At 42.2% G+C, this 26,866-nt stretch overlaps 9 protein-coding genes across 9 annotated transcripts; 5 read left to right on the top strand and 4 right to left on the bottom strand.

The window, feature by feature from the left end:
- Positions 1-4,294: 4,294 nt before the first annotated feature.
- Positions 4,295-4,819, bottom strand: PUMCH_005095 (uncharacterized protein; the record flags this gene model as incomplete). The annotated part of the gene is made up of 1 exon (XM_063024005.1): positions 4,295-4,819. The coding sequence occupies one exon, from the start codon at positions 4,817-4,819 to the stop codon at positions 4,295-4,297; it is 525 nt and encodes a 174-aa protein (XP_062880075.1).
- Positions 4,820-5,644: 825 nt separating this feature from the next.
- Positions 5,645-6,721, top strand: PUMCH_005094 (uncharacterized protein; the record flags this gene model as incomplete). The annotated part of the gene is made up of 1 exon (XM_063024004.1): positions 5,645-6,721. The coding sequence occupies one exon, from the start codon at positions 5,645-5,647 to the stop codon at positions 6,719-6,721; it is 1,077 nt and encodes a 358-aa protein (XP_062880074.1).
- A 1,087-nt stretch (positions 6,722-7,808) lies between these two features.
- PUMCH_005093 (uncharacterized protein) lies at positions 7,809-10,436 on the top strand (the record flags this gene model as incomplete). Its single annotated transcript, XM_063024003.1, has 1 exon — positions 7,809-10,436. One exon carries the CDS (start codon positions 7,809-7,811, stop codon positions 10,434-10,436), a length of 2,628 nt encoding a protein of 875 aa, XP_062880073.1.
- Positions 10,437-10,467: 31 nt separating this feature from the next.
- PUMCH_005092 (uncharacterized protein) lies at positions 10,468-12,135 on the bottom strand (the record flags this gene model as incomplete). The annotated part of the gene is made up of 1 exon (XM_063024002.1): positions 10,468-12,135. One exon carries the CDS (start codon positions 12,133-12,135, stop codon positions 10,468-10,470), a length of 1,668 nt encoding a protein of 555 aa, XP_062880072.1.
- Positions 12,136-15,315: 3,180 nt separating this feature from the next.
- Positions 15,316-17,754, top strand: PUMCH_005091 (uncharacterized protein; the record flags this gene model as incomplete). The annotated part of the gene is made up of 1 exon (XM_063024001.1): positions 15,316-17,754. The coding sequence occupies one exon, from the start codon at positions 15,316-15,318 to the stop codon at positions 17,752-17,754; it is 2,439 nt and encodes an 812-aa protein (XP_062880071.1).
- Positions 17,755-18,149: 395 nt separating this feature from the next.
- PUMCH_005090 (uncharacterized protein) lies at positions 18,150-18,719 on the top strand (the record flags this gene model as incomplete). The annotated part of the gene is made up of 1 exon (XM_063024000.1): positions 18,150-18,719. The coding sequence occupies one exon, from the start codon at positions 18,150-18,152 to the stop codon at positions 18,717-18,719; it is 570 nt and encodes a 189-aa protein (XP_062880070.1).
- An 834-nt stretch (positions 18,720-19,553) lies between these two features.
- PUMCH_005089 (uncharacterized protein) lies at positions 19,554-21,257 on the top strand (the record flags this gene model as incomplete). Its single annotated transcript, XM_063023999.1, has 1 exon — positions 19,554-21,257. One exon carries the CDS (start codon positions 19,554-19,556, stop codon positions 21,255-21,257), a length of 1,704 nt encoding a protein of 567 aa, XP_062880069.1.
- Positions 21,258-21,342: 85 nt separating this feature from the next.
- On the bottom strand, positions 21,343-22,410 carry PUMCH_005088 (uncharacterized protein; the record flags this gene model as incomplete). Its single annotated transcript, XM_063023998.1, has 1 exon — positions 21,343-22,410. The coding sequence occupies one exon, from the start codon at positions 22,408-22,410 to the stop codon at positions 21,343-21,345; it is 1,068 nt and encodes a 355-aa protein (XP_062880068.1).
- Positions 22,411-22,891: 481 nt separating this feature from the next.
- PUMCH_005087 (uncharacterized protein) lies at positions 22,892-24,967 on the bottom strand (the record flags this gene model as incomplete). Its single annotated transcript, XM_063023997.1, has 1 exon — positions 22,892-24,967. The coding sequence occupies one exon, from the start codon at positions 24,965-24,967 to the stop codon at positions 22,892-22,894; it is 2,076 nt and encodes a 691-aa protein (XP_062880067.1).
- Between the last annotated feature and the right edge of the window lie 1,899 nt (positions 24,968-26,866).

Raw genomic sequence — 26,866 nt, 5'->3', positions numbered from 1 at the left:
AACGTCTCAGCCGCCAGACGGCTGCTGACATCCCCCGACCAACAGCGCAACTCCGGTGTAAGAGGTGCCAAAGGTCGATTTAAACTATCCTTGTTGTCAAGTTGCGAGATAGGTTGCGCATTGAATGATCAAAACTTGTTTTGGCAGGTGGTGCAATTTGATTTACGAGCGGCCGAAGAGAAGACTAAGAATGAATGGCTGAACGTGCGCTACTATGTATGGTTGTGTATTCTGTATGGTTGTCTGTATGGTTGAGTAATTGTGTATGCGGTTGGACATGAATGTGTGCGTTTCTGTGTGTGTCCTTGCTTGTACATGTCTACTCTTGTGTATATCTCCTCTTGTATATATCTATTATTGTATATGTCTAGTCTTGTATATGTGTCTTCTTGTATAGATGTGTGTGCATGTATAGATGTATGCATGTGTGCATGTGTATGTGGAATCGCGATGTGTACCTTTCAGATTTACCGATTTCAATCAGATCAGCGGGTATCTAGACGCTGCATAAATTCTTGTCGTCTTTCTTTTGCCGTTGATAGCCAAGGGGTCGCGATTCAGGAGTCTCCATACTTAATGGTAGTTGAGATAGCACAAGGGTCATGACGCCAATTAAAAATCTGGTCCAGCAAACCAGACATCCTCTTTTGGTTTTGGGCCTCAAAATAGTAATGGTCCGCACCAATTAACGTCGGTCTTTACAAAATGGTCAGCATCTTCATCAACTGTAGCCGCACCCAACGCCCTGACAATCAACCGGCGGCGCCGCAAACCTTATTTAGCCGCATTGCCGTGCGGGACCTGACAACACACCCCTTACCTCACTGAACCGGAAAGTGGATCCCATAGTCCCTATTGCATTGCCGCTCGTAGCCACTTTACCGCATCTAACGCCGGCATATCCGAATACTATTTCCTTTTCTGGCGTTGTGTTCTTCGTCTCCATGCAAGACTGTGCATGGAATGTAACGGCAAGGCATTGCCGGCGACAAATATTGCGCTTTTCCTGTCAAATTGAGTACTTATATTCCGCTTACTGGTTTTGCAAGCATGCGGTTTTCAGGCCTTGGCTCGGGGCTGATTTCGTTATGAGGTCCGGTTTTGACTTGATGGAGTTTACGAACCATATTGCTTTGTATTTTCAGTGGCCGGTGACACTTTCATTCTCCGATACGTTTGAAAGTGTTTGCGCTAGCAGTTCCCTCTCCTTAGAGGGTCCTTGAACATGTTGTCGCACATAATCCATCTATTCCTGTAAACGACGCTCATCTACATTTGCACATACGCAACTACTTGAATAGACACCGTGCATGACTTATTGGTGTTTACTACACGCCTGACGTTTGGTAGGTGTGTTCTGCATTGATGCTTCACTCGACCACTACAATTACTTCTTTCGTCAAGGACAGCGGACTATCTCGATATGGAAATGGCACTATTTATTGTCTAGCCAGTATACAACACTCGTCCAATCTGTGTTTGTTTACCAGGGAGTTCCGGTTCGATTAGGACAGAGCCTGTCGTGAACACGAGGCTGCACTGCTTCTAAAGAGAGGACAGCCCTTGAATTGGAAAAGTAGAAGTGGTTCAGCGATATGCGTAACCAAAATGAGATCATGTAACCATGTATACCCAGAGCGCCGTTCTATTTCCATTGTTCATGCGGCTTAATGTTACAGTTTTTCTGTGAGCTACACACAGAGAATGCCTTGCGAAAGAGTTGCAGCTTCAACGCAAAGAGTATGCAATTGCAGATGAGTAAACAGGAAGAAACAGAAACGTTTGTGGGAGCGTGAAATCATTGCCGCCCGGAAGTTCGAATTTGCCGCTTTCCGTGGATTTGTTGCAGGCAAATTAGCTGAAGAGAGTGCACGAAGTTTAAAACCTGTTGAAGACGCCCTACATTGGGCAATCCATAGCTGCACGAAATGTAGATTTCAAATTTGCATCCAAATTCACATCATCGTTGATGTACCTTTCCGTTTCTTGTCTTTATTGCACACCGCATCTTGCCGAGCCGATACGCCTTGAAGTTCCGTCCCTACGTTGGCATGCATATGAGCACGGGTTGGCCTACAACAAAATGCGGGCTACCCTGCATGACACACATTATGTGCCCGGTATGCGTGATGGCCCTGCCTGCAGCCTGCTGAGCACACGCTTCTATGCAATTTCTGCCGCTTTCGTTTAGAATACCTGAACGAGCACGTTCTTTAGACAGATTCGCAGGTGTATTGGTGAATGCTTCTGCTTGTTACTCCTCCGAGCTTGAGTGGTTTCATTTATTCGATCTCTTTAGGGTTTAACATGCTCCAAACGCCTTGATCATGGCTCCAGAACTCATTTCAAAATCTCTGGTATTGTACCCGCTGTGCATGCCTCAATCTCCCTCTTATGCACCTACACACGGCTGACACTTTAGACAGAATGTCGGCCAAGACGCATACTGACGGTTGCCCCGATTCAGCGAATGCAAAACGATTGGCCCAGCAACAGAGGTGGCCTGACGTCGGTGCCGGAGTTTGGATTTGCAGGAGCATATCGAAAGTAGTAATCGAAGCCTGAAATGTGAAAACGAAAAATGAATACGATAATGCTAGATACAGATTTACGTGAAATTTCGTTTATGTAGCGTCTAGAAGCATTTCTTTGGAAAAATGCAGCAGTAAATGTTAGCCTCTGGAAAGCGCTGGGAACAGACCAAAACGGGGCTGCGTTCTAGTCCGCTGCAGAGAACTCTTCTGGACTGAAATCGATAAGACGAAATTGGATACTTAACAATTCTGATGGCAGTCCACTGTTGGTTTCCTATTGCTGCGCTCGTATAGTAGCTGGATGAGATGGTCTCGAACGATGGGGACTTTTAGTCGTTACTAGTCTAGGATCTTTCCAGATGTTGACTTGCTTTCGGTATGCAACCGAGGGACTAGACCGTCCTTCATGAGTAATGACTAGATCCCAATATGGACATATCTAATCGGGACATGCAAATTTCTTATTGGGGGACAAATGTGGATTTTGAAATATTTTAGGCTTTGTCTGTTGGTGCCCAGCTAAACAGACGATGATGAGTTTTTCATAGATTTGCCAATCTTGGATGATAAAGAATTAGTCTAAGGCCTTTCATGCCCTTTTTTCGTCGTTTGACGATTTCGTTTTAAAATTTTTTTCAGGTTTTAGCCGCCACGCAAAAGACAAAAGACAAAAGCGAAAGATGACAAAATTTTGGAAGAAGTAGTTTCAGTCATTTCAGAAAAGGTATGGGGACACGAAAAACGTTTTGATATAGAGGGTTGGGCTACAGTGTGCCTTTTTCCGCTTCTTCGGACGTGAGTTCAATGGAATGCTGAAATGAAGAACACAATACTGTCACCAAATATATACTGAAACTAGCTGCGCCTTGTCTAGACAAGTTTCTCCAAATCGGTAATATTCTTTTGTGTGTTTGCGAAAGAATTTGCTGGGGTATGTAAATGTCCAAAATATTCACAGTTGAAGAACAGATCAGGGAAACGAAATGAAAGAGACGGTGTTTGCAATTCTGCTTAATGTAATGAAGACTAGTTGCTCACCATTTCGATATTGGGGAGAAGTTGTGATTTGACGAATAGCAAGGACCGATGGGATGAGATCTGTTGATGGAATCCCACTATTACTCAACCACCTTCAAAGTAGCACAAATGTAAACCTGAACAAAGTTGTCTTCAAATCAGATCTTGCGATGCTATTTTCAAATCACCAATCATTATCTGGCAGGTGACAAGGAGATATCGAGCCGAGCCAAAGGGCATCATTATGTAAATACAAAATAATATGGCATTCAACAGCGCAAGATCAGGTTTCCAAACGAAAAGTAAAATCGAGTAACCTGTCTTTGGTTTGATATGTGACTGTCCAGACCAGTTTCCCGAAAAAGCATTCAGAATGGATCATGACCTGTCTACAATACGGACCATATTTATACATGGTATCTTCAAAAAAAGGAAAAGAAAAGAAAAGATGAAAAAGAAAAGGATTGCCTTTCAAGAAGTTGTATATTCGAAGATTGACTTGTAGTGACAAATGACCACAATTTCCAGAGCCAAGAGAATTGGAGCAAGAAGCTGAAACCTAACCAAACCAACGCAAATCAAATTAATGACGTTAAACATGATAATCCTCTTGTATCTCTACACCGGCTACAAAATGTACTGTTAATGAATTATATATGACCATGCAGCCATTCAAAACGACTGCCCTTCACCTCCCCCAACGACTCATCATCAGAGCGACTCCTCCTGCTCTTCATCTTTTACTAACAGCACAGGCCACCATTGTCCTGTGTGTTTTCAATGTGTACTTCAACAGTCTCCAGACGGTTCTCTGCCTCTGTAGCCTCGCTGAACTCAGGCAAGCACAGCGCAATTCGCCTGAACAAGAGCTTCACATTATGGTTGGCCTTGGTGGAGGTTTCAATGAAAAATTTACCCTGTATCAGACGACAAAAGTTCTCTGCCTCCTCGGCCGTGACCTGTCTTTTTGCACCCAAATCGGATTTGTTTCCAACAATCACCACCAAAACATCATCGCCACGCTCCATTCGCACGTCATTGACCCACTTCTCCAAGCTGGCAAATGACTTTTTAGACGTTATATCATAGCAAACCACGGCTACGTGAGAATCTCGGATATATGAGGGAATAAGGGACCGAAACCGTTCCTGGCCGGCAGTATCCCAAAGCTGCAATCTGACTGTTTTGTTATCCTCCAAATACATGGTCTTGGAGAGGAAATCGATGCCGATGGTGGCTGCGTACTGGTCATCGAACGTGTCATACATAAACCTGGTTATAAGGGACGTTTTCCCGACTTTTGTTAGCTTAATTGATATATTAATGAGGACGATAGACAATTTGGGGATCACACATACCACTTTGGTCGCCGAGAAACACAATCTTATATTTTCTTAGTGTGTTTTTGGTGCTCATGTTCTCGATTGCCCAGTACAAATTGGAGAGCGGAGATAAGTATATCTGGGGTACGATTTTTTTGCGAATTGAGAAGATTTTTAAATCACAATTTAGAATTAAAAGTAAATAGTCTAAAAATTTGCTTGACCGAATTTTTCTATATTTGTTCATCCGGAAATCACTTGTGTTTCATGTTGGAAGACAGTAAGCGACAAGGCAATCGGGATCCATTGGCATGATGGTGAAGACAAAAATATTACACTGAAAAGTACCATTATATGAGGGAATTCTAAATCATTAATTTTATCGCCTATTTCCTGTCTATCTGAATGCCTCCAGAATGCACCTTGTTTGATCTGCTAACTCTATATATATATGTCCTATTCATAACTCAATTTAACATATTAAAAAAAAAATCCACAATTTTTCAATCTTCTGGAACTTTTTTTTCTTTACTCACTGTTAATTGGCCAATATTTGCTCCCGATCCATGGCCATTAAACTTAGATTCAACTGAAGAAACCTGAAACAAACCTGATACATCTGATCCGAATCGGTCTTGTGATTATATACAAGCCCCTACAAAATAGCCAGATATAAAAGAACGACCAATTTCGCAATCTTTCAGCGTCGGCCTGAAATCTACTTTCTCCACTTTTCACGTTCTTCCTCGTTTCTTTGCCCCTCGGTACTACATGTCTCGCTACAAACTCAATCTCTGGGGCGTCAAGATCGACCTCAAACTAGTCGGCGATGTCTTTTTCCTTACGGGAGCAGGTCTCTCCATGTACTACATGGTAAACCATTTGTTAAGTGAAATGGATGGAGGCAAGAACAAGGAAAGCTTGAAGAACAGCAATAAAGTGCTCAAAAAGATCCAGCTGGGCAACGGTGCGCTTCGAGACCTTCTGTTTAATGAATACGAGAGAAGGCTCCTCAACGCGTTGGTGTTGCCGGAAGATTTGACGGTCACGTTCGACGACATTGGTGGTTTGCAGCCAATTATAGACGAGTTGCACGAAGCCGTGATCCTCCCACTCACAGAACCCGATCTTTTTTCAGCATACTCGTCATTGGTGCAATCGCCGAAAGGTGTATTGTTTTATGGCCCGCCCGGTTGCGGTAAGACAATGTTGGCCAAAGCTATTGCAAAAGAGTCAGGTGCATATTTCCTTCTGATTCGTATGCTGACAATTATGAACATGTGGTATGGTGAAAGTAATAAAATGGCGGATGCAATTTTCTCGTTGGCCAATAAGTTGCAACCATGCATTATCTTTATTGATGAAATTGATTCGTTCTTGAGAGAGCGTGCCTCTGGCGATCACGAGGTGAGCGCCATGTTAAAGGCCGAATTTATGACTTTGTGGGATGGACTCTCTTCTAATGGCCGTATTATGGTAATGGGCGCTACGAACAGACACAACGACATCGATCTGGCGTTTATGAGACGTATGCCTAAGCGGTTTGCCATTGGTAAGCCAGACGAGGAACAGAGACAGTCTATTCTCACGAAGATTCTTCGTGACACGGCGGTTGACGAAAGCTTTGACCTCGACTTTTTGGTGAGAAAAACCGAAGGCTACAGCGGGTCAGAGCTTCGAGACTTGTGTCGTGAGGCTGCTCTCAAGTCAATGAAGGAGTACATACGAACAAACTATAAGAACAGACAAAAGGTCACTGAGGAGAATGACGAGAAGGCGGTGCGTCCTCTTTGCTTGAGCGACTTTTTCCCTGAAAGCCAGGGCACGATTCCTTCTCCGGTTGATTGAGATGCTATGGTATGTAATTAATGAAAATTTGGGAATATTGTAATAAAATAACAAGAGCCTGGAAGGAAATTTGGGAATATTGTAATAAAATAACTAGAGCCTGAAAATATGTACAGCTTTTACTAGCAACTTTGGCTTGACAAATGCTGGTGCCAATCGAATGCGAACGACCTACTTGACTGAGAGAGCAAAACAAATTTTTATAACAAAAATGTGAATGACAGTAACCAAATAAGTTAACCAAAATATCAACGAGAAATCAGCTCCGCTCAAATCTACCAGCCATTCAGGTCTTCAGAAAGCCCTAGCCTGCACACACCGACACCTCACAAACCTCATTAGGCGCCAATTTTTCCACCTTCCAAATTATTCAGTACCACATTCTTTTCCTCGCACATTCCACATTTTTTCGACAAGAAAGAGTGCTGAGTGTACGACAAAGAAATGTGAACACAACAAGCGAAAGCGAGCAACGTTTTCTCCGTACTCTCCAAGATTACGGCAGATGCAAACTCGCTTTGGTTCCGGCCTCTTCGAAGATCCTCACATCGACCCAGATGGTGTGACGATTCAAAGCGAGGCCGAGAGGAAAATTCACCGTCAATTTGGCTCCGGCCCGGGAAATCGCACTGCGTTGTAGGCCGGACCCAGTCTTCGACTGGTCTCAATTGATCTGAAACATCTGCACATCTCTCTACCCCGTCTGCTGGTTATAGTGGTCGGGTGACGCGAGCATTAGGTAAATTAAATCACTGTAGTTTTGTCTCGTGTTCTTCTTCTTTTTCATTCAAATTTTTGGGCAATAAAACGTCGGAATTGATCAGCTCTACTTGATCTCCAGCGTTTGTGCATTCCTGTGTGTTGACCCTCACCTCCAACCCGGACTTCTTATCATTTGTGTATCTTGCTCTTTGAACCATTAAAGGGATTGAACTATACGCCACCGCCACAGACTGCTGTCGTTGCCGGTATATTTATAATTTGGACAAGAAGACGTTTCGGCCAAAATTCTGTGTAAGTAACTCTTTTTATTTTTTGTGTGTGCTGATTTTGTATCTGTTTCTTTCTTGATTAGTGATTGGTGACTATGTGGAAAGCACTCACCCCACAAGTTTTGGCTGCTACCAGGACCCGTGCCCCTCAATTGCACCAACTTGGAGTCGTGGGGCTATATGGAGTTCGCCGGTTGGCCGAAGTGCCGAAGTTAAGGGACAATTCGGAGGATTCTGATGTCCGCAAGATCAAAGATGAGAGTTCTGTCAATGATGTGGAGAACTCCGCAGAACTCACGGGCGTGATGGACTACGAGAAGCAGAAGGAGGTGCTTATGTTTGTAGATCGTATATATCCCAGATGGCTTGCTAAACTCAGCTATAGCCATCTATGGGGTTGGTTTTTCAAGCCCTTGAGTCTTACTAGTGACGATGAAAGCGTGAAGAAAAATTTGGTGGATTTAATTAACAACAACCTGCACCGTTTGCCGCCCGGCGCCGAATGTGAACGTTTTGTGGCCTTGCGTCGTGATGGTGGTGCATTCATTAAGTTTCTTGTTCCACCAGGATCTAACCCCAAATCCTTGGTAGCCGCAATCGAGAAAAACCTTTTACAGGGCCAGAGAGCCGATTGGCGCTCCAACATCAAGGGCTTCTTACTACCTGCTCCAAAGGCGCTGCTTGTCAAGGGAACGCCTTGGATCGAGGACTTGAGCCGGTTTCCTTCTTCCCAGTTGAAGGTCATATTTGAAGGAGAGGCCCTCACTGAAGAGGAGTTGTATTCCTTGTTCCGTAGATATGGATTGATTGTGGATATTTCACCTTATTCGAGCTCCACTGGATTTGCTAGAGTGACTTTCAAGTCCACTGATGCATGTATCAGAGCAAAGAACTGTATTACTGGTATGACTCTCAACGGGAAAAAGACAACTTTGCATTTGCAATATATTCCCATGGAAAGAGTCAATCATATCACCTCATTTATCTCAAGTCATCAGAGAATTGCAATCCCCGTGATTTTAGCACTCTTGGCTACTCTCGCTGTTCTTATTTTCGAGCCTATCAGAGAGCACTTCATCGAGGCAAAGATTAAAAAGTGGCTGACCTTGAAAAATAATTGGCTTGTTCGTATTCTCTATACACCATACAAGTGGGTAGTGTCTGGAATTAGTGATGGCAGACACTTCCTCGATGATTCTTTAACAACTATTACTGGCACTAAAAAAGGCTCGATTGAGGTCGATGAGATCGATTCAGATATGATTTGGACCGAGCGTTCTGAAAGAGCCAATGAAGTCCGCTTCCTTTTGTCAGAGAATGCTAATACGTTCATCATCATTAAGGGCCCCAAAGGATCTGCAGAAAGAGAGTTTGTCATGGACCACGTCTTGTCTTCGGATCATTTGAGCAATGACATATTGGAGATAGACTGTGCGCTGCTCATAAAGGCAAGGAGTGACAATGCATTCTTGAAGACCGCAGCAGGACAACTCGGCTACTTCCCATTATTCACATGGACCAATTCCGTTTCTCAGTTTGTAGATTTGGGTTTGCAAGGTCTCACTGGTCAGAAATCAGGACTCAGTGAGTCAAAGGAGACTCAGTATAAGAATATGCTTTCTTTGAGTCAAGCTGCAATCAGGAAAGTTTCTTTGTCTGGTTTTGACAGCTACAAATGCGAATTTGAGCACAAGCAACAGAAGAAATTGGCGGAGAATGGTAACTCCTCGGACTCAGAATACAAGGTGCTTGAAATGAAAGAAGATGATTATTTGCAACAGCATCCAGAAGTGAAACCAGTCGTGGTCATCAACAACTTCATGAGAAAAACTGACAGTGCTCATGATTTTGTCTTCAAAGAACTTGCCGACTGGGCCGGACAATTGATTCAAAATAACCTTGCTCATGTCATTTTTATCACGCTGGACTCTGGAAGCAGTGTTCATCTCACCGCAGCACTTCCAAATCAAGTTTTCAAGACAATTTCATTGGATGATGCATCCCCCAAAAGTGCTAGACAATATGTCGACAAGCAATTGAAGAATAAGTATGGGGACAGTATTGATACGTGTCTTGAACCTTTGGGTGGTAGAATGCTCGATTTACAGGCATTTGTCAGACGTGTCAAGTCAGGAGAAGAGCCAGAAAATGCCTTGAAAGAAATGGTGCGTCAAGCTTCTGAGCAGCTCTCTACCTTTTTCTTGAATGTTGGTGTTGCAGACAATGACACTCCATGGGACACAGCTCAGCTCTGGAAGTTGATAAGACTCCTCGCTGAGAAGGAATCCATTGAAGTTAATGAATTGGTGAAGAACCCATTGTTTGTGCTTAGTCATGACACTCTCTCGACTCTTGCCGTTTTGGAAAAGAATGATATCATCCTGTTGAAGCGTGATAAGGGCATTGTTAAGTCTATATCAACCGGTCGTCCGCTTTTCAAAGCGGCTTTCCAAGATCTTGTTGAGGACCAGAAAATATTCCAGATATATGAAGCCCTTATGTTTAACAGACTCATCGCATTGGAAAATGCAAAAATATTGAAGATGGAAGATCAATTCTCTAAACTTGCGTCTAAGAGCGACTCCCAATACGTGAAGGAGCGCCTCGAATATATCTCAGGCAAATTGAAAGCATCAACGCAAAAGGTTCAGGAATATGAGCAGACGGTTAAGGAGCTTACGAGTGGTAAAGGGTCATCAAAGTCATCATTTTTTGGCTTTTAAGCCGTGTATATAATTAGTAATCCGGATTCATTCACAAATGAGAAGAGGGCAGTTTTTCTAGGAACGACTTCTGTATAATTTCATAGGCCATTCTTCTTCTTATAGTTTTCATATCATCTTGAGTGAAAGTGAGTGGCATTTTTCCTGAGATGTATTTCGCAACGGTGCAAGAGAAAACTCCACAGTCAAACCCATTCAGTTGTTGCGGAGTATTCATATTTGGATGAAGGGTGTATTCGCGCGGCGTTACCAGTAGTCTCTCACTTTCCTTAGTCATATATTGTTGCAATAACTGCACCGCGTTGAGATTTCCTTTCGAAGCCAAAGAATCATAGTAAGAGATGGTAGCGGCTTCATTGTCAATGATGGCGACTGCCCAATGTGTACTCATGATATTAATTGGTGTAATCACAAGAGACTTTTCTGTCACATTGACTTTTCTACGCTTTGCCCATCGTGCAACACCTTGATAACCTTTTGATTTTAGGGTGGTGAAGAAATGCGTAGTCCAGCAATACACGCCAGGGTATCGTTCAGTGACCATGTTCAAATAGAAATCTATGATGTTGTCATTGAGCCATCTTCCATCGGCCAATGTCCCTAGATCTCTGGTGGAGATATCTATTGAGAAGGCCGAGACCACAGGGCTATTTTGACGCGCAGACCAGAAATTGTTCACAACTTGTAGTTGCTGCGAAGAGAGCGGAAGGATAACTGAAAGCTTTGCTTTTCTTTCATTCAGTATGAGATCCTGAATGCATTCGCGCTCTCTCCGAAGAAACCCGGAGAGTGAGCTGGAAGGGATGCTGGCCAATATAGCATCTGTTAGGGAGAATGCCTTGCGAGGAACCGGCTTGAACGGAGTATAGAATTTGGAGACTACGTGATCATATTCGTCGGACGGCTCAAGAGAAAATGATGTGTCTTGTTTAGGTTGCAGTTGGGCATTCCGACTCAAATGACGTGCACCGACTATGTATGCAGAAGTGTCGATGGTATCCAATGGATTAAATGAATGATCGCCAGTTTCAATGTACTGGTCATAAATAGATTGGTTGTTGATGTAGCCATTGCTGTCGTAGTTTCCTGTCTCGGGGGTATAGTTTGAACCTTCACTGATGCCCAACGAAGTACCGTATTGAGCAGTGAGATCGAGCGTGTCTTCTTCATCGGAATCCACCTCAAACATGGATTCGTACAAATTTGTGTACTTGTTCTTCAGGATAGACGGCGTTAAAAGATCTTCCGGGAGAATGTCTGTGCTTTTGGGTTTCTCAAATTTGCCAAAAGATAAATCGCTGGGAATCTCTGGAATCCTCAAATTGGCCTTTGCTTCGCCTGCATCGTTTGGAGGATCCAAATTTGGCAATTGTTCCTGACTATCTTCATCCCCAGACGGAATACTCAAGTTTTGTTTCGAGTTATTGGTTGCGCCAGGACGAATTCGATCTAGAAGCAGCTTGAAGAAGCAAAGAATAAGAAGCGAATACGTGGTTGTGAGCAATGTGGCGATTCCATCAGATGGTAGAAAGTTTGACAGACTGGATGGATCGTTGGGTTCTTCATTCTCTATGATATCTGTCAATACACCATCTCCACTCGAGTTTTCTGCACCATTCTGTTTCTTGAATGACGGCGGGATATACCTGAGTCTATTTCGCGCGACTAGCGGCGATTTTCCCACGCCAATGTGGTTCATAGGTAGTATGCTTCTGTCTTTGGGGAAGTGCCAATGTGCAGTCAAGTCTATAGAGAGACGAAAGCAGTAAGATTAATTACCTCTGAGCAAGATATTTGGCGAAAGAACTCAGTAAGTTTGTGATTGCGTAAATTGAATTGACAAAAAGTTTTGTCGTCGATAAAAAGAAAAAAAAAAAGATTGCAGCACCACAATTTCACACATGGTCTCCCACTGCATTACTCAGTGTGGCTCTAAGTGGCTTGACTAACGTTGATCGGACGGGAAACAGTATTTTCCACTTGATATGGCCGCAACCGAAAGTTCAATTTTTAGGAACACTATACTCTAAAGTCTGACTTGATTTATGCCTGACATTTTTTGGATAATTCGAAAAGAGACCCGTATTGATAACTCCACAAAGTTTGTAGTCAAAAATCGCTATAGATATGGCACTCGGGTCGTGTATTGAGTCTTCACAAGTATTCTGACGATCATGTCGTGCTTACTTCGACATAAATGTACCATTTTTAGTCACTCTTGCGTATCCGGTGTTAAGCTTGCACTCGAAGTTTGGGAATGGTTTAAAACCGGAAATCACGGCTGAGCTGGAAATGTCCGATCCATATTTTCAATATTTTCTCATTCAAACCGAAACCATTCACAAAAAACAACAATGATCTGGAACACAATTTCTTAATCTAAAAAAAAAGAGTACAGATGTACTACTTAATCAATTTAGAAATATATTGCAATACGTCAGATCTTATTTATAGTTGAACATCATCAACATCACTTTGTGTATCTGTGTATCATAACTAAGTCTGACAGAGCTTCTTTCGCAGTGGAAGCTCACCATTCCTGATATAGGGACACAAGTTGAAAAGCCATGTATGAATTCAGACCAAACAGAGCTAAACATAACATGGGTATGATAACTTTATTAATGCCTGGTAATGATCCCTCTTGGAGAAATAGAAAAAGGCAGGTAAACGTTCCAACCATCACTACCACCGTGAGAAGGTATAAAATCAGAAGGACGCAAAGATATTTCCAAAACATTCTGGTAGTTAAACGCGTTTAGTTTGAGATTTGAAATAATACCTAAATTCTTTTATGGGGTGGAGTTGCATAATATATCAAAGAATCCATATGGCATATAGTAAAACGGAGTAGAAGCTAATGCAAGCCTCGAGAGGTTTCTGAAATTCAGCCGGAGTACAAAAAAAATATATCTAATTTCAAATCGAAAGTAATAATCACAATTGCATATGCCAAACTAGTACTTGAGTCATTTAGGACACTATTTCTGAGTTTATGAAAACCTCCGAGCCTCGTTTGCAAACATCATGGTATACAAGCTAGCAACTAGCATAGCAAATATTATTTTTTTGGATCTGATCCCTCCATCATCCGGCTAGTGCAATTCATTTCTCGTGCAGGTTCTCTTTGCATGCCTATCTCTCCGAGGGCAAATAAAACTGCGATAGTTTAAATTTTATTTTTTAAAATATACAATTTGAACCTAAAATGATATAAAAAAGACCGAAGAAGATTAAATGGAATTGTTTCAGTCTGTTTATGTATGTAAGACCCACGGCGTGAAATAGAAAAGCAAGATAATTGTCTCAAATCACAGATCATGCGAATTTATCTCGGGTGGTATTCGAATTAATGAATCTCGAAAAATGGTAAATCTCATTGACGAAGGATGGGTCATCATACTGTCGTAAAGTTCATAAATGCCTAGAAAGCTCAGAGATAATATCGTTCATCCCACAAAATGATGTTAGGCATGTTCATCGAACCATCACTAATTTTCTTCTCAATTATGAAGAGAAAAGAAGCTGATTAACTATATCTCAAATGAACACAAATCAGACGACAGTACTGGTTTGCGACGAAACAGACACTCGCCAATGGGGCAACATCAGTCCAGAGAAAAGACTTTAGCGAATTTTGAGAACTGGCATCATGATCTAGAAGCCTCGAATCATCCATCGAAATGATAGAATCATTTGCACACTTAAGATAGGAACGGCGCAGTAGTTCTTCTATCCTCACAAAAAAAATACTGTGTTTGAAGCTATATAATTTCCAAGAGATGAAATCATTGCCTGTGGCTCATTGCTATGAGACCTTCAGCAATTACAGTTCAAAGCACTGATTATTGGTGGTCTCGTCATGCAGCATGCCTCTTCATGTCTACCAAATTTAAGATCCAGAAGGTAGAATCAAAAGCAAACAAGAATCTTAAGTGTTAAATAGAAGAGCCGTATAATTATGATCAGGTGGGTACATGGTGAAACTGTAGACTTAAAGCACGCGAGAAACAGAAAGTCAGGAACATACAATTGCTTTTGCGATGAAAAAATTATCGGAATGTTAGCCACCAATACTTGCACAGCGTTTTAAAGTCAGTACAATGACACCCATCCCTGAGTCGAAACGGGAGTGCAAGTACTATTTCCTCATCACCCCACCAAGCACACTACGTTATAGAATTTCTTCGATTAACGGTCAATTCCTCAACATCAAACGGCTATTCATGCATAGGATCCAAAACCATAACCATGGATTTTCGTTTCCACGGTAGCGCCCGCCTTTCAATTCTACACTATACAGATAACAACCCCGTCTCTGTGTACTTACTTTCTGCCAGAAGATCTTGCATAAGAGAATCAAACTTTAAAATATTCTCCCGAATACTTATCAAAACCCCTTCTTCAAACCCCTTCATAATTTCTTGAATGCTCTTTTTGACTACTTCAAGTACTAGGCACACGTGGGATATTAGCCCTGGGCGCATGAGAAGAGATGTTCACATCTGCACACACAGACCACTCAATCCTATCATTTATCAACATTCGGAGTATCTGCAGTCGCCCGGCTTATTTCGACAGGAACCCGCAGTGGTTAGCTGCAGTACCACCAATTTGTCTGTTCTCAATGCACCACCTCCAACTCGCCTAATCTATACCCTAATTAACGGCGATTGTGCGCACAAAACGTGGATCTTTGAAGTCGGTAGATTACATATTTTTTTTCTAAAATAGATAGAAGGTGCGCGCGACTGTATAGAAACATCGTCTTCCGTCCCCATTGGCCAATAACCTCCCGCACCTCACCCACGCCCTGTCTGTCCCCATCCTGTCTCTCCTCTATCATCCATCTAATTAACTTCATCCTACTTCTTTCTCCATGTCCGAAGCCGAGCCCCAAAACATGCTCTTCGACAACAAACTCCAGAGGGAGATCTATGGTCCTTGGAAGGATTACTACATCAACTACGTCAAGTTGAAGAAGTTGTTGAAAGAGGGGGTTATTTTGAAGGATGCGTGGTCCGAGAAAGATGAGCAGAACTTCGTCCAGGCCTTGGATCTGGACTTGGAAAAAGTCTACACTTTCCAGCATAACAAGTTCGACGAGTTGAACGACTACTTAAACGAGTTGCAGGCTGCCACTGAACAGCCTGGTGCTGAGTTTGATGTGCTGGGCTTCACCAGCAAACTTGAGCTGGTGCTTAGCTTGGCGCAGGAATTGAACCATTTCCAGCGGTTGAACTATACTGGGTTCACCAAGATCGTCAAGAAACATGACCGCTTGCACTCTGCGTACTCTGTCAAGCCCTTGTTGAATGTTCGGTTGAAGAACTTGCCCTTCCACAGTGAGGACTACTCGCCACTTTTGTTCAAGATTTCTGCTTTGTTCCAGTTTTTGCGTGATAACTACAACTTGGACCAGGCTATGTCGAAGTTGCTGTCTTTCAATGACGAATCCTCCGTGGAGGAGTACAAGTCGTTCAAGTTTTGGGTGCATCCAGACAACTTGATGGAAGTCAAGGCAACCATCCTTCGTCGTCTTCCTGTCCTCGTCTACAACCAAAAGAATGACGGTCTCAATGACGACGACGACGATGACGACGACGATGATGACGAAGATCCATACTCTAAGCTTTCCAAGAACGATCCAAACATCAACTGTTTGTACTTTGACAGTGAAAACTTCGATTTGTACAACAACAAGTTGATCAAGTCGCCTAACGCAAGTACCTTGCGTTTCAAGTGGATTGGTCCATTGTACAACAAGCCAGAGATTCTGATTGAGAAGAAGGTTTTCGAGAAGCAATCTGAAACCTACAATGTCGACGAGAAAATCACTTTGAAGGAGAAGCATTTGGATGCACTTGTCAACGGTACCTTCGACGTCGAGAAGTACTTGAAGAAGTTGAGCCGTAAAGGCAAGTCCGACCGTGAAATTGATGACACCAGAAAGCACATCACTTCCATCGAGGCTTACATCAAGGAAAACCACTTGCAACCTTGTCTCAGAACCACATACAAGAGAACTGCGTTCCAAATCCCTGGTGATGACAATGTTAGAGTCGTCATTGACTCCGACATCTTCTTCATCCGTGAAGATGCTTTCGACCAACAGCGTCCTATCAGAGACCCCCACAAGTGGCACAGAACTGATATCGACTCCCGTGTCAACAACCCATTTTCATTGTTGAGAAAGGGTGAGTATGTCAAGTTTGCCTACGCTGAAATGGAGATCAAGATCAAGACCAGAAGAAAGGGTAAGAAGTTGACTTGGGTTGACGACTTGGTTCAATCTCATTTGGTCAAGGAGATCCCTAACTTCTCCAAATTTGTTCACGGTATCTCTTCCCTTTTCTTGGAGGACGATAAGTTGGAGAGCATTCCATTTTGGTTCAACGAATTGGAGTCTGACATCAAGGTTGACCCTCAACAGGCCATGATTGACACAAAGGAGAAGATGGCTAAGTTGCAGACTGACGAGGAGAACTTGTTGAAATTCAGATCGATGTTGTCGAATTCTTCAAACTCCACATCTTATGCACCAAGATCTAAGTCCTTCTCTGTGTCTGAGTTGGGTCTTCCTGATGTTGCTAAACAAAGCCAGGACGACAAAGCTTTGGCTCCTATAACTGAAGCCAATACTGAAGATGTGACTGCCACTACCTCTGGTGGTGACTTGGACCAATCTTCGGACGATTACGAGGAAGAGGAAATCACCAAGAAGTCAGTGCTCCCATTGCAGAAGCTCCAAGATACTTTCTCTAAATTGTTGGACGTTGATTCCGAAGAAGAGGAAATTGATTTGCCTATCGGAGTTTCCAAGCCAGAATCTTACATCAAGAACGCTGGTCCACTTCAAATTGAGCCTAAGGTTTGGATGGCTAACGAGCGTACCTTCAACAGATGGTTGCATGTTACCACTTTGCTTTCTACCTTGACATTCATTATCTACTCCTCCACCAACAAGGCTAACTTTTCCACGTTAGCTACTTGGTTGGCATACCTCTACTTCGGTTTGACCTTGTTCTCTGGAGTTTGGGGCTACTACATTTTCATGCGTAGAAGAGACATCATCATGCAACGTTCAGACAGCCACTTGGACAATGTCTTTGGACCATTGTTGATTGCCTTTGGATTGATGGCCGGTTTGATCATCAACTTCGTCTATGGTTTCAAGAGTGTCTCCCAAGAGCTCAACGCCATTAATACTGCCGAGCTTGGCTCATTCACTGCCTCTGGTATCACACACGAGTTCCTTGCTAGAAACCCTATTCAGAAGACCATTTTGGACTTTGTGTTCAAACTCGTTGGCGCTTAAACATTTCATCTATACTCATATAATCAAGTCATAATTCAGTCTAAGCAAAGTGTAGTAAAATTATGTGAATTAACCGAAACAATGGCTTCCAATCAGAAAAAAATGGAATCGTGCTTTTCAGATTCATAAGATTCTTTCGATTGGGTACACAGCAAAATTATTAACTCCCACAAGGTATACGCTACCGTATTGCACCAAACAATTAAGAAGGAAACGTTGCAAGAAAAACATAAAACAAATAAATAAAAAAACGCAGCGAATCTTCCCCACTTCTCCGACCCCCCTTCCAAAAAATTATAAATAGGTCCCATTCCCCCTCCATTCACCCACGTATTCTCACTACAGTACCTCACTGAACACGGTACGCACCTACTACTATCCATACTTCCACCAACATGTCGCTAAATATCTCGCTCCACACAGTGACGGCTGCCCTCATTCTCAGCAACAATGGCGAGCGTTTGTACGCCAAATACTACCGCCCCGAGGACCCACTGCAGCAGTTCAAAACATTGCAACAACAACAAAAGTTCGAGAAAACAATCTACGACAAGGTCAACAAACTCCACCAAGACGTGTTGCTTTGCGACAACCATTTGGTCACCTACAAACAGACAAATGACTTGATTTTGGTGTTTGTTGGTGCTTTGCAAGAGAACGAATCCATGCTTTTTTCGTTGACAGCCAACGTCAACGAAGCATTGACGATTTTGTTGAATAATCTGTTGGACAAGCAGAGTGTGTTGGAGAAATACGACATGGTGTGTTTGTGTCTCGATGAGGCTGTTGATGATGGAATCATCTTGGAGATTGATCCCGCTGTGTTGGTGAGTAGAGTTACTAAACCTCCTGTGACGTCTGTTGTTCCGGGCGAGATGCATATTGACATTTCCGAAAAGGGCTTGTTCAGTGCGTTTAACTATGCCACCAAGCGTATTTCAGAGAAGTTGCAGCAGGGATTGTAGGATGTTCATCGGATATAGTTGAAACAGAGTAATTAAAAGATTGAATTGTGTGGAATGCCTGTAGAGTGGCTTGAAGTGGCGGTGTAGACTCTTTTGTGTTTCACTGGGAAGTGCTTGAATTTGCAGTTTTGGAATTGAATTGATTTCGATGATCCAAGATTTACTTGCTTCATGATGTTGTCGTTTCAAGTATATCTCGGTGCGATTTGGCTAAACCATGCTGAGAATTCAAGAATTTGAATTCATTAATAGCCGGCTCATGCTACAAAAGAGGATATCCTCAACCTTTTCGTCGTATTGTATTGATCAAATTGAAGTTCATTGGATGAAGAGCTATATTATCAACAACAATCAACCCAAAATAGGATGCAGAAATTAAAATAAGTAAAGAGCAAGTTTTTATTCGAAATCACAAAATATTCTCGTCTGTAAAGATGATTGGAAGCCATTGTCATATCCATTCTTTCGTTGTCTTTCGTTGTTAAGAAAGAGCACACCCCCGACATTGCACAATAGTCTTAGGCAATCGACAAAGAGATTTTCATTTCAAAATCATGCCGTCTAAACTCTGTATATCTACCGTCTAATTCCTTCCATACGAAGTGCTCAAGAGTTTAGACTCACAACTAAGCAAGAGCGCAGCCAATACGGAATCAAGAACATACTTTATTGTTGACTATTTTGAACATCTAAAATTTACCACCAAAAAAAAAAACAAATTGTAAAACAATGACATCTTTCTTCTGTTCAACGTGAATACTCCACGATTCCACTACCTGCAGCACTTTTCAACCACATACTTCGAACCTAATCCACTCTTTACATTCCCAAACAATGGAAGACGAGTTTTTCTTTTCTCTTCTCCGAATATCAATCGCTCAAATCCTCAAAGCGTCCGGGTTTGACAAATGCAGACCCTCGGTTCTCAACATCGTCACAGATCTCTACATAAAGCATCTACAACTCATAGCAGCAAAAGCACAGAAATTTGCACTTGCTCGCGCCAGTGATCCCAACGGAGTATCTGTTCCAGATGTACTTGAAGCGTTCCTTGCTGCTGGAACAATCAAACAGCTGCGGTTTGGATCTGTAGATGGGAAGCTAGAGAACGACGATAGTAATACATATTCCGGAGAGGCCTTCCTCAAATGGCTCCGATACAGTGATCAGTATCGTGTCAGCAAGGCACTTAGCGAAGTTCCTGCTTCTCTTATACATAATTTGATGGAGAAACGACGCATAGACACTCTGACAGAAACAGATCAGGAGCGGAAGAAGAGACGACTTAAGGAGCGCCAGGACTTCTACAATCAACTCAAACAGGGCGAAGACGCTAACCAAATGGAAGCTATGGGTGGCTATGTCGATGACTTGGATGATGACGAGATCAACTCAGGCGATAGACTACTGTGGCTCACGTATTTGGCCGAGAAGGATCTCAAGTTGGGTCACAACTTGAAATTCGTTAATAGTTGCATCCAGGATAGCTTGATAGATGTCCACAAGAATCCTAAATTCCATCCTACTAGTAAGGATGGCGATCATGCTGGATCTTTATTCCAGGACCATATCCTCAACAGTACGCGCAACGACCACATTCTTTTGCAGATACACGAGACAGACGCACAAGATGGGCAGGAAATCCCCTCAGTGCTCGCATCTCTGCAGCTAAAGGACCTTCTTCCTTATAATGTCAAGTATAATCTGGTATTATCCGATGACAGTCTATCGCAATACGTGGCTTACGCCGCTGAGCACCCCGAAGAAATCCAAGCAAGACAAAACCTGGCAAGTATGCAAGAAGCCCAAAGTTCTGTCTCTAGTCCTGAAATCAGCAGCGCTGCCCAGGAAGACAAGGCAAATGCTTCTGTAAATGGAGACAAAGTGGATGTTGAAGACAATGCTAAGCCTTCCAAAGAAATTGTTGATACCCCAAATGACCACGAAAAATCAGTGAAAGATAACTCTACTGCTTTATCACCTGCTAACGATCAAGATATCAACTCCTCGTCTGCAATGGATGTCGATGATGAGAGGCAGAGTAGCGCAAACTCACCTTCTCGTCAAGAGCCTGAGAAAGATTCTAAGACTTGTGAAGAAGTCACTGAAAACAACAAAAAATCTGAGGACACTTCTGAGGGAAGTGCTGAACAGTCAGTTGAAAAACTGAGGACTGAAGAGGAAATAGATGACGATAAGATTCCCGAAAAGGAAATGGCCAACGAGAATACTACCGAGAATAAATCCGCTGATGAGATGGTGAAAGATGCCGATGATAAAGAAAACGACGATACTGTCAAAGATCAATCACTTCCAGTTAAAACTGATAAATCTGACCTGAATCACAAAAATGATGCCTATGCCGAATCAAAGACAGAAGAGCCAAACTCCATGAATTCTGTGGATATTTCTGATACTAAAAATGAGGAATCAAACTCTCCCAGAACAAGCGAGAGTGTGACTATCAAGAAAGAGGAAAATGACACTAAAAACAGTGCTGAAAGCGCACTTGCTCAAGATGAAGGAGATGATAAATAATTCATTTTTCCTATAAATTTCTGTCCTGAATCGTTATTTAAACTCTATAATATTTTAACCCACGAGAATGGGTGTCAATGCATAATTATTCTACATCCGAAAGGTCCAAGGGCAATTCTGTTTCTGCAACCGTATGCTCTGTATCCTGCGATTGAGGTTGCTTTCCAGTAGCGACATCATAGAACTTAGTTTTAGACATGATCGGAACCTTTCCGACAATATTCTTATGACTCGGGAGATCTGGCTTCTCACAAACACTCTTCAACTTGAGAACGTATTTATAACAGTGGTAGCAGTCAATTAAAGCGGCTCCAAGTTTATCTTGCAAATATGTGGCAGGCAACTCAATAGACTGCTCATCCAGGAACTTTTCCTGTGCTTCCGCAACCGTGAGTACTAGAACCATTCCAAAGATAGTTTTCATATCAAATGCTACCAGCAATGGCAATGCGCTTAGCAATTCTACTTTCGAGACAGTATGCTTAAGGATATCTGTCAATTTCACGTAGAAGCCATTGGGCAGGTCTGCATCCTTTTCTGACAAAAGTGATTCCATGAAATCATACGGTAGGTCTATGTCTAATTCAAAATTCAACATCTTCAACAATATTTCTTCTCTGTACAAGAGCTGGTCTCTCCACTGCCAGAACAAGGAACTATGCTGGTCTACCAGTTTCTGCGGATTGCGGATCTCGCAAGCTTTCAATGCAATTTTATCGGGTGGTCTATAACAATCATGAAGCTTGCAACTGATGGCAATGGCTGCGCAGATAAAGAAGTATTTCGAGGTTGTGATAGGCATACGCATGTAGAACCGATTGATGTAAACTGTTGCCGCAAGAATGGTGCGGCCATCGAGCTTGAGCTCAATTCCGAGCTTGATAAGAAAAGCATGCATCAGCTCACGGACTTGTAGCTCCTGAGGTAGCGTCAATTGCTTCCGAGACGGACTTTTGGAGAGAAACGAGTCCTCAGAAAAGAGCCATGTGTTGTGAAAACGCGACAGTTGGCGATCAGGGTTGTTTGCAACATTTGGTTGAGACAAAGGAGTTCTCAGAGACAGTCGGGACGAAGTCGTGCTATGATTGTTGTTTGTATGATTACGTGACAAACCATTAGATTTCCCGTTCGGGACAGGATGAAGCAGAGACATCGTGTAAGGACCAACGGGACTTAATGTATACAGATGCTGAAATAGCCTAAAGAGCTGAGATTGGATGCGTTATTGTTGTCTAAGTGAACATTAAAAGTAGTAGAGAACGATTAGTGAGGCAGTATGAAGTACTAAGATTTAAGCTGATAGAATTGTTTCGAAAACAAAAAGAAAAATTTGTACAGAAAACATAAGGATTTGAAAGATGCAAATAAATGTCCAGCTGCGGCATTTTTAATTAAATGTCTAGTCTTTTCTGTTGAATTACTGACTGAAGGTAACAGTATAGGATTTCAAAAGTGGTATTCATCAGATATACCAAAAGCGACGTACCGGCTGTGTAAAGGCTAATGAACCATTTTCTTCATATATTTATATTCTAGTTCGTATTCATGAGTTTTATCTGTTAACATTAATAGAACTAAATCTTATTCCAACTAAAAGCATAATAGATAAGAAAACTAGGAACCGGCTTAACAGATTAAGCCCAAATTTCCAAGGTGTCGTAAAAATCAACCCTTTTGTTCGTCTTGTCGATGTTTGAAACAACGAAGTAACGCAAGTCGTCAATCATAGCCGTGGGTCCGCAACAGACGAACGCGACTCCAGTGGAACAGTCCTCAATATTTGATTGAACAGTCTCCATAAGATCCGGCCGGCCGAAATAGAAATTGACGCTCGGGAATTCTTCTTGCGGAATGGACCCTTGGCTAATGGACTTTTTCTCAGCAAAAGCATCTTCTTCACAGGGGCTGTCTAATGACTTAGGACCCGGACTGGATTTTTGAGTAATGTAGACGTTGAATTCAATTCGTGCGATAGACAACCTATTGATGTGTTCGGCCATCATGTTAAACGAATCAACATCTTTGACAATCCAGTTGAATTGTAATCTCTGCTTAGAATCCAGGGCTTTCAGAAGTTGTTCAAGCTCCGAAAAGATTCCTGGAAACCCATTTCCTCCAGCAATGAATACGACATCACTATGGTGTTTGATTGGGTTGCTTTTGCCATATGGGCCTTCAACTCCGACACGAATCTTGAAAGATTTTTCAGGATGCGATTGCAATTTCTTTTGGAATTTAGCAGTGATTCCCTTTTGTACTTTGCAGTAGAAAGTTAAATTTGTTTCGTCAGCAATACAGCAAAATGGGTGTGACTGCCAAAACCAGGCTTTGTCTCCAAAATGAATCCATGCATGGCCACCAGGAACAGCTGTCCAGTGTGCTGGTTTTGGAATTGTAACCCTAATCTTGTCATCTTGAAGTGAAATTTCCGCCATTGGAAAACCAAAGACCACTAGTCTTGCTAGTCTAACAAATCTATCGAAGCCCCAAATTGCAAAGGAAGCATACAAGACGCCACTGAATCCTAGATCCTCAGTATGTTGATAGGCGCTGAACACAAACACAAACACCAAGACGATATGTGTAATCAAAAAGAATTCATACCATCTTCTTCTTAAAAACAATAGGCCCTGAAAGAGGACTAAAGATCCTGCAACTATTCCTGTAATACCCCATTGAATAAATGAGGTGGCCACCCTAGAGCCATAAGTGTTCGTCATGTTGAATAGGCTACTGTACGAGCATCCATGAACAATAGCTAACAACACTACCCAGCGTCCAATCCAGCGGTGATAGGCAACAAAAGTTGAAAATTTCCAGCGAGTCAACCAAATCAAGAAATTGTTTCTACCACCGAACAACAATAAAAGAGGAACGAGAAAGATACAGAGATGGGCAGCTCTGTCTCCGACATACTTAGTCAAAGTGAACTCATTCAGTGCAAAGTTTGGATTATTTTTGTACGGATTGATGCCAGCGGCGCTGAAAACCACTAGGAGGACAAAGAATAAAACAGACACGATGGTTTCAATTCTTGAGGGAAGGAGCATCCCAATTAAGCCAATTGTCTTCAGACGAGATTGAGATTTTTTTGCAAGCGCAGGTAATGTGATATACTTTCTCCATGATTTTGCAATAGTTCCGTTAAGCTTGAATCGAAGTGATGGAAATATAATCACACTCCAGTTTGCAATTGCTCCGACCAAACACACAGATAGCCAATAACCCAAAGCACCAATTCCATACCATGTTGAATCAGAATACATCTTGTCATACTGTTGCTGTCCAAGCACGAACAGCATGGCAACTGTCCCATTGACAATGACAGGACGTTTGACATTTTCAGAAGGTGTATCCTTGCGAATAAACTCTGCAGGAACTCCGTCTATCAACAAATGATTGGCAGCGTTTGTGATGTTAGACTCATCAAGCACAAGGTTTTCAGAAGCACATTCTTCAAAGAGGTAGCCGTACATGTATAACTCATTACGCCCAATTGATTCGAAACAACCCACAAGTGAAGACAATGCGTTCATATCGCGACAAAAAACAGCCCAGTCCATAAACTGTGTTGTGTATGGTACGGTGTCTAAAATGTAATTTGCACATCCTGTAAAAGTCAGTTGGTCTAACTCTATGATTTGATCCTCAAGACCAGCTTGAACGCCGTTAAAGTAATGGATAAGTAAGAATAGGACATGAACCTTCATTTCCCGATTGAATGTATGAGGAAGTTATTTTGTTCCATTCTCAATTGTATGGGAAATTACTCCTTCTTAAATACATTTTTGTGCTTCTCCGGGGTGCACTCAGCTGCTTCAGATTTGTATATTGCTCAAATTTCGGCGGGACCACAGCCACTAAGTGTCAGTCTAAAAACAATCATAGTGAATTCTGGGCCCATAATCAGACGTTTCAGGTGGGGTCGAACTGCGGCTGCAAATAGGTACGACAGATCGTTGTGAGCCCCATGACAATGCACAGGCACGTCTACTTGTATTTTACACCTTGTACCTCAGCCAAATAGGTATTTTGTAGCTTGCAATAGAGGCTCGTTTAATACACTCTTAGAAAATGTTCTTGCCAAGTACCAAGACGTATGATTCGGATTAGGAATCTCCATAGCTCATGGCTAGAATCTCATATTTCTTGGGGTACAAGATGAACTTGTGATAAATCAGGAAATGCAGGCAAAACATTGAGTACAGGACAATTATCTTGCCTGCGGCTCTACACTTCTGAGCCATATCCTAAGTATTGGATGCTTACTCTGAAAGGTTTCTTACTAAAATCAGATCTGAGACAGAAGAATGTTGCATGGAGATACTTCTTTCCGGATTTTGAATCCGTTGTATTTGGTGAATTTGTTCAAAGCATACCACACACTCTCTCATCTGAATTGTCCCAACCTCTTGAAAGACATTAAATGCAAAGAAAAGCCCTCATTGTTCTAAGGGGAAATCCAATTTGAGCTAGCCGCACGATTCAATTGACTTCAAATCAGTGACCTGGGGTGGACACATCTGGGGCTGTGTCTCACGGTAAAATAATCCCACCAGACGCCTGCAGCCAACCGTTTCAGAAATGAAAAATGGCAGCACAGATCATGAAAGCAGCAATGACTATGAACAAACAATACCAGTACGAAAGATTGTTGGAAATGGTTTTTTGTCATTGGCTCTCTAGTGTTGTTCTTGTAAAGGACATCATTTTAGAAAGAAGTCAGAGGATTTCAACATTATCAAGAACAAGAGTATTCATCTTGACACACTAGGTACAAATTAGTTTCTCATACTATTTTTGGCTGTGCGTTAATTTGGTCGAGTTTCCTGAAAAATGAGCTGCATCGACAGACCACATCACAGAGCCACAAAATTAGTAATAAGCGAGGGAAATGAAACTCCATGCCAGAGAATTATTAGTCAGCCATGTCCGGAAATGTGCCTATTCGACCCATTGGAATTTTACGATACGGCCTTAGTCATATTAGCTTTTGTGCAGATACCGATTCTGGACAATTGTTTAGAAAAAGACAAATGCCCAAAAATACACAGATACTTATCTGAAATCTTAAAGAAATATTAGAGCTTAGTTTCATGATCACTCAAGGCGGAGCGTCTTTCTGGGCTCTTAGGTTCACTGCATTCCTTCGGTCCCGCTTTGGTATCTCTGTCCTCTGAGAAATGCTCAATATCCAAGAGGTAATTTACCCACATTCAATTTATACTATATGCTTAGACCCAAATATCTATTACTCTAAAAAACACGTTCGTTTCAAGAAGATAGAGCAAAATAGTATGCTTATGCAATTACACTAGCACTATTGACTCAGACTATTTTTATGAATCACCTAAAAGTTTAATCAGATTCGGCCCTTCATTTTTGACTCAAAATCTTGCATAGGAGTCTCTCCACAATTAAGTAGATTGGAGAATCATGACTTATTTCATGTTTAGAAGGCATTCTGATCGCTTTTTGAGTGAAGATCGAAATCAGCATTTCATTTGTGTCCCCCAGCTAAATACGCAAATATCTTTTGCATATTCTGACCCAATTGTAAATTTCAATATTGATGATCCACTGGATTCTGCGTTTTTCTACAATACCGT

Source organism: Australozyma saopauloensis, chromosome 7 (assembly GCF_035610405.1).
Source record: "Australozyma saopauloensis chromosome 7, complete sequence".
Taxonomy (NCBI): domain Eukaryota; kingdom Fungi; phylum Ascomycota; class Pichiomycetes; order Serinales; family Metschnikowiaceae; genus Australozyma; species Australozyma saopauloensis.
The sequence above is the reverse complement of the archived record's forward strand: the minus strand, read 5'-3'. Positions and strand labels throughout refer to the sequence as shown.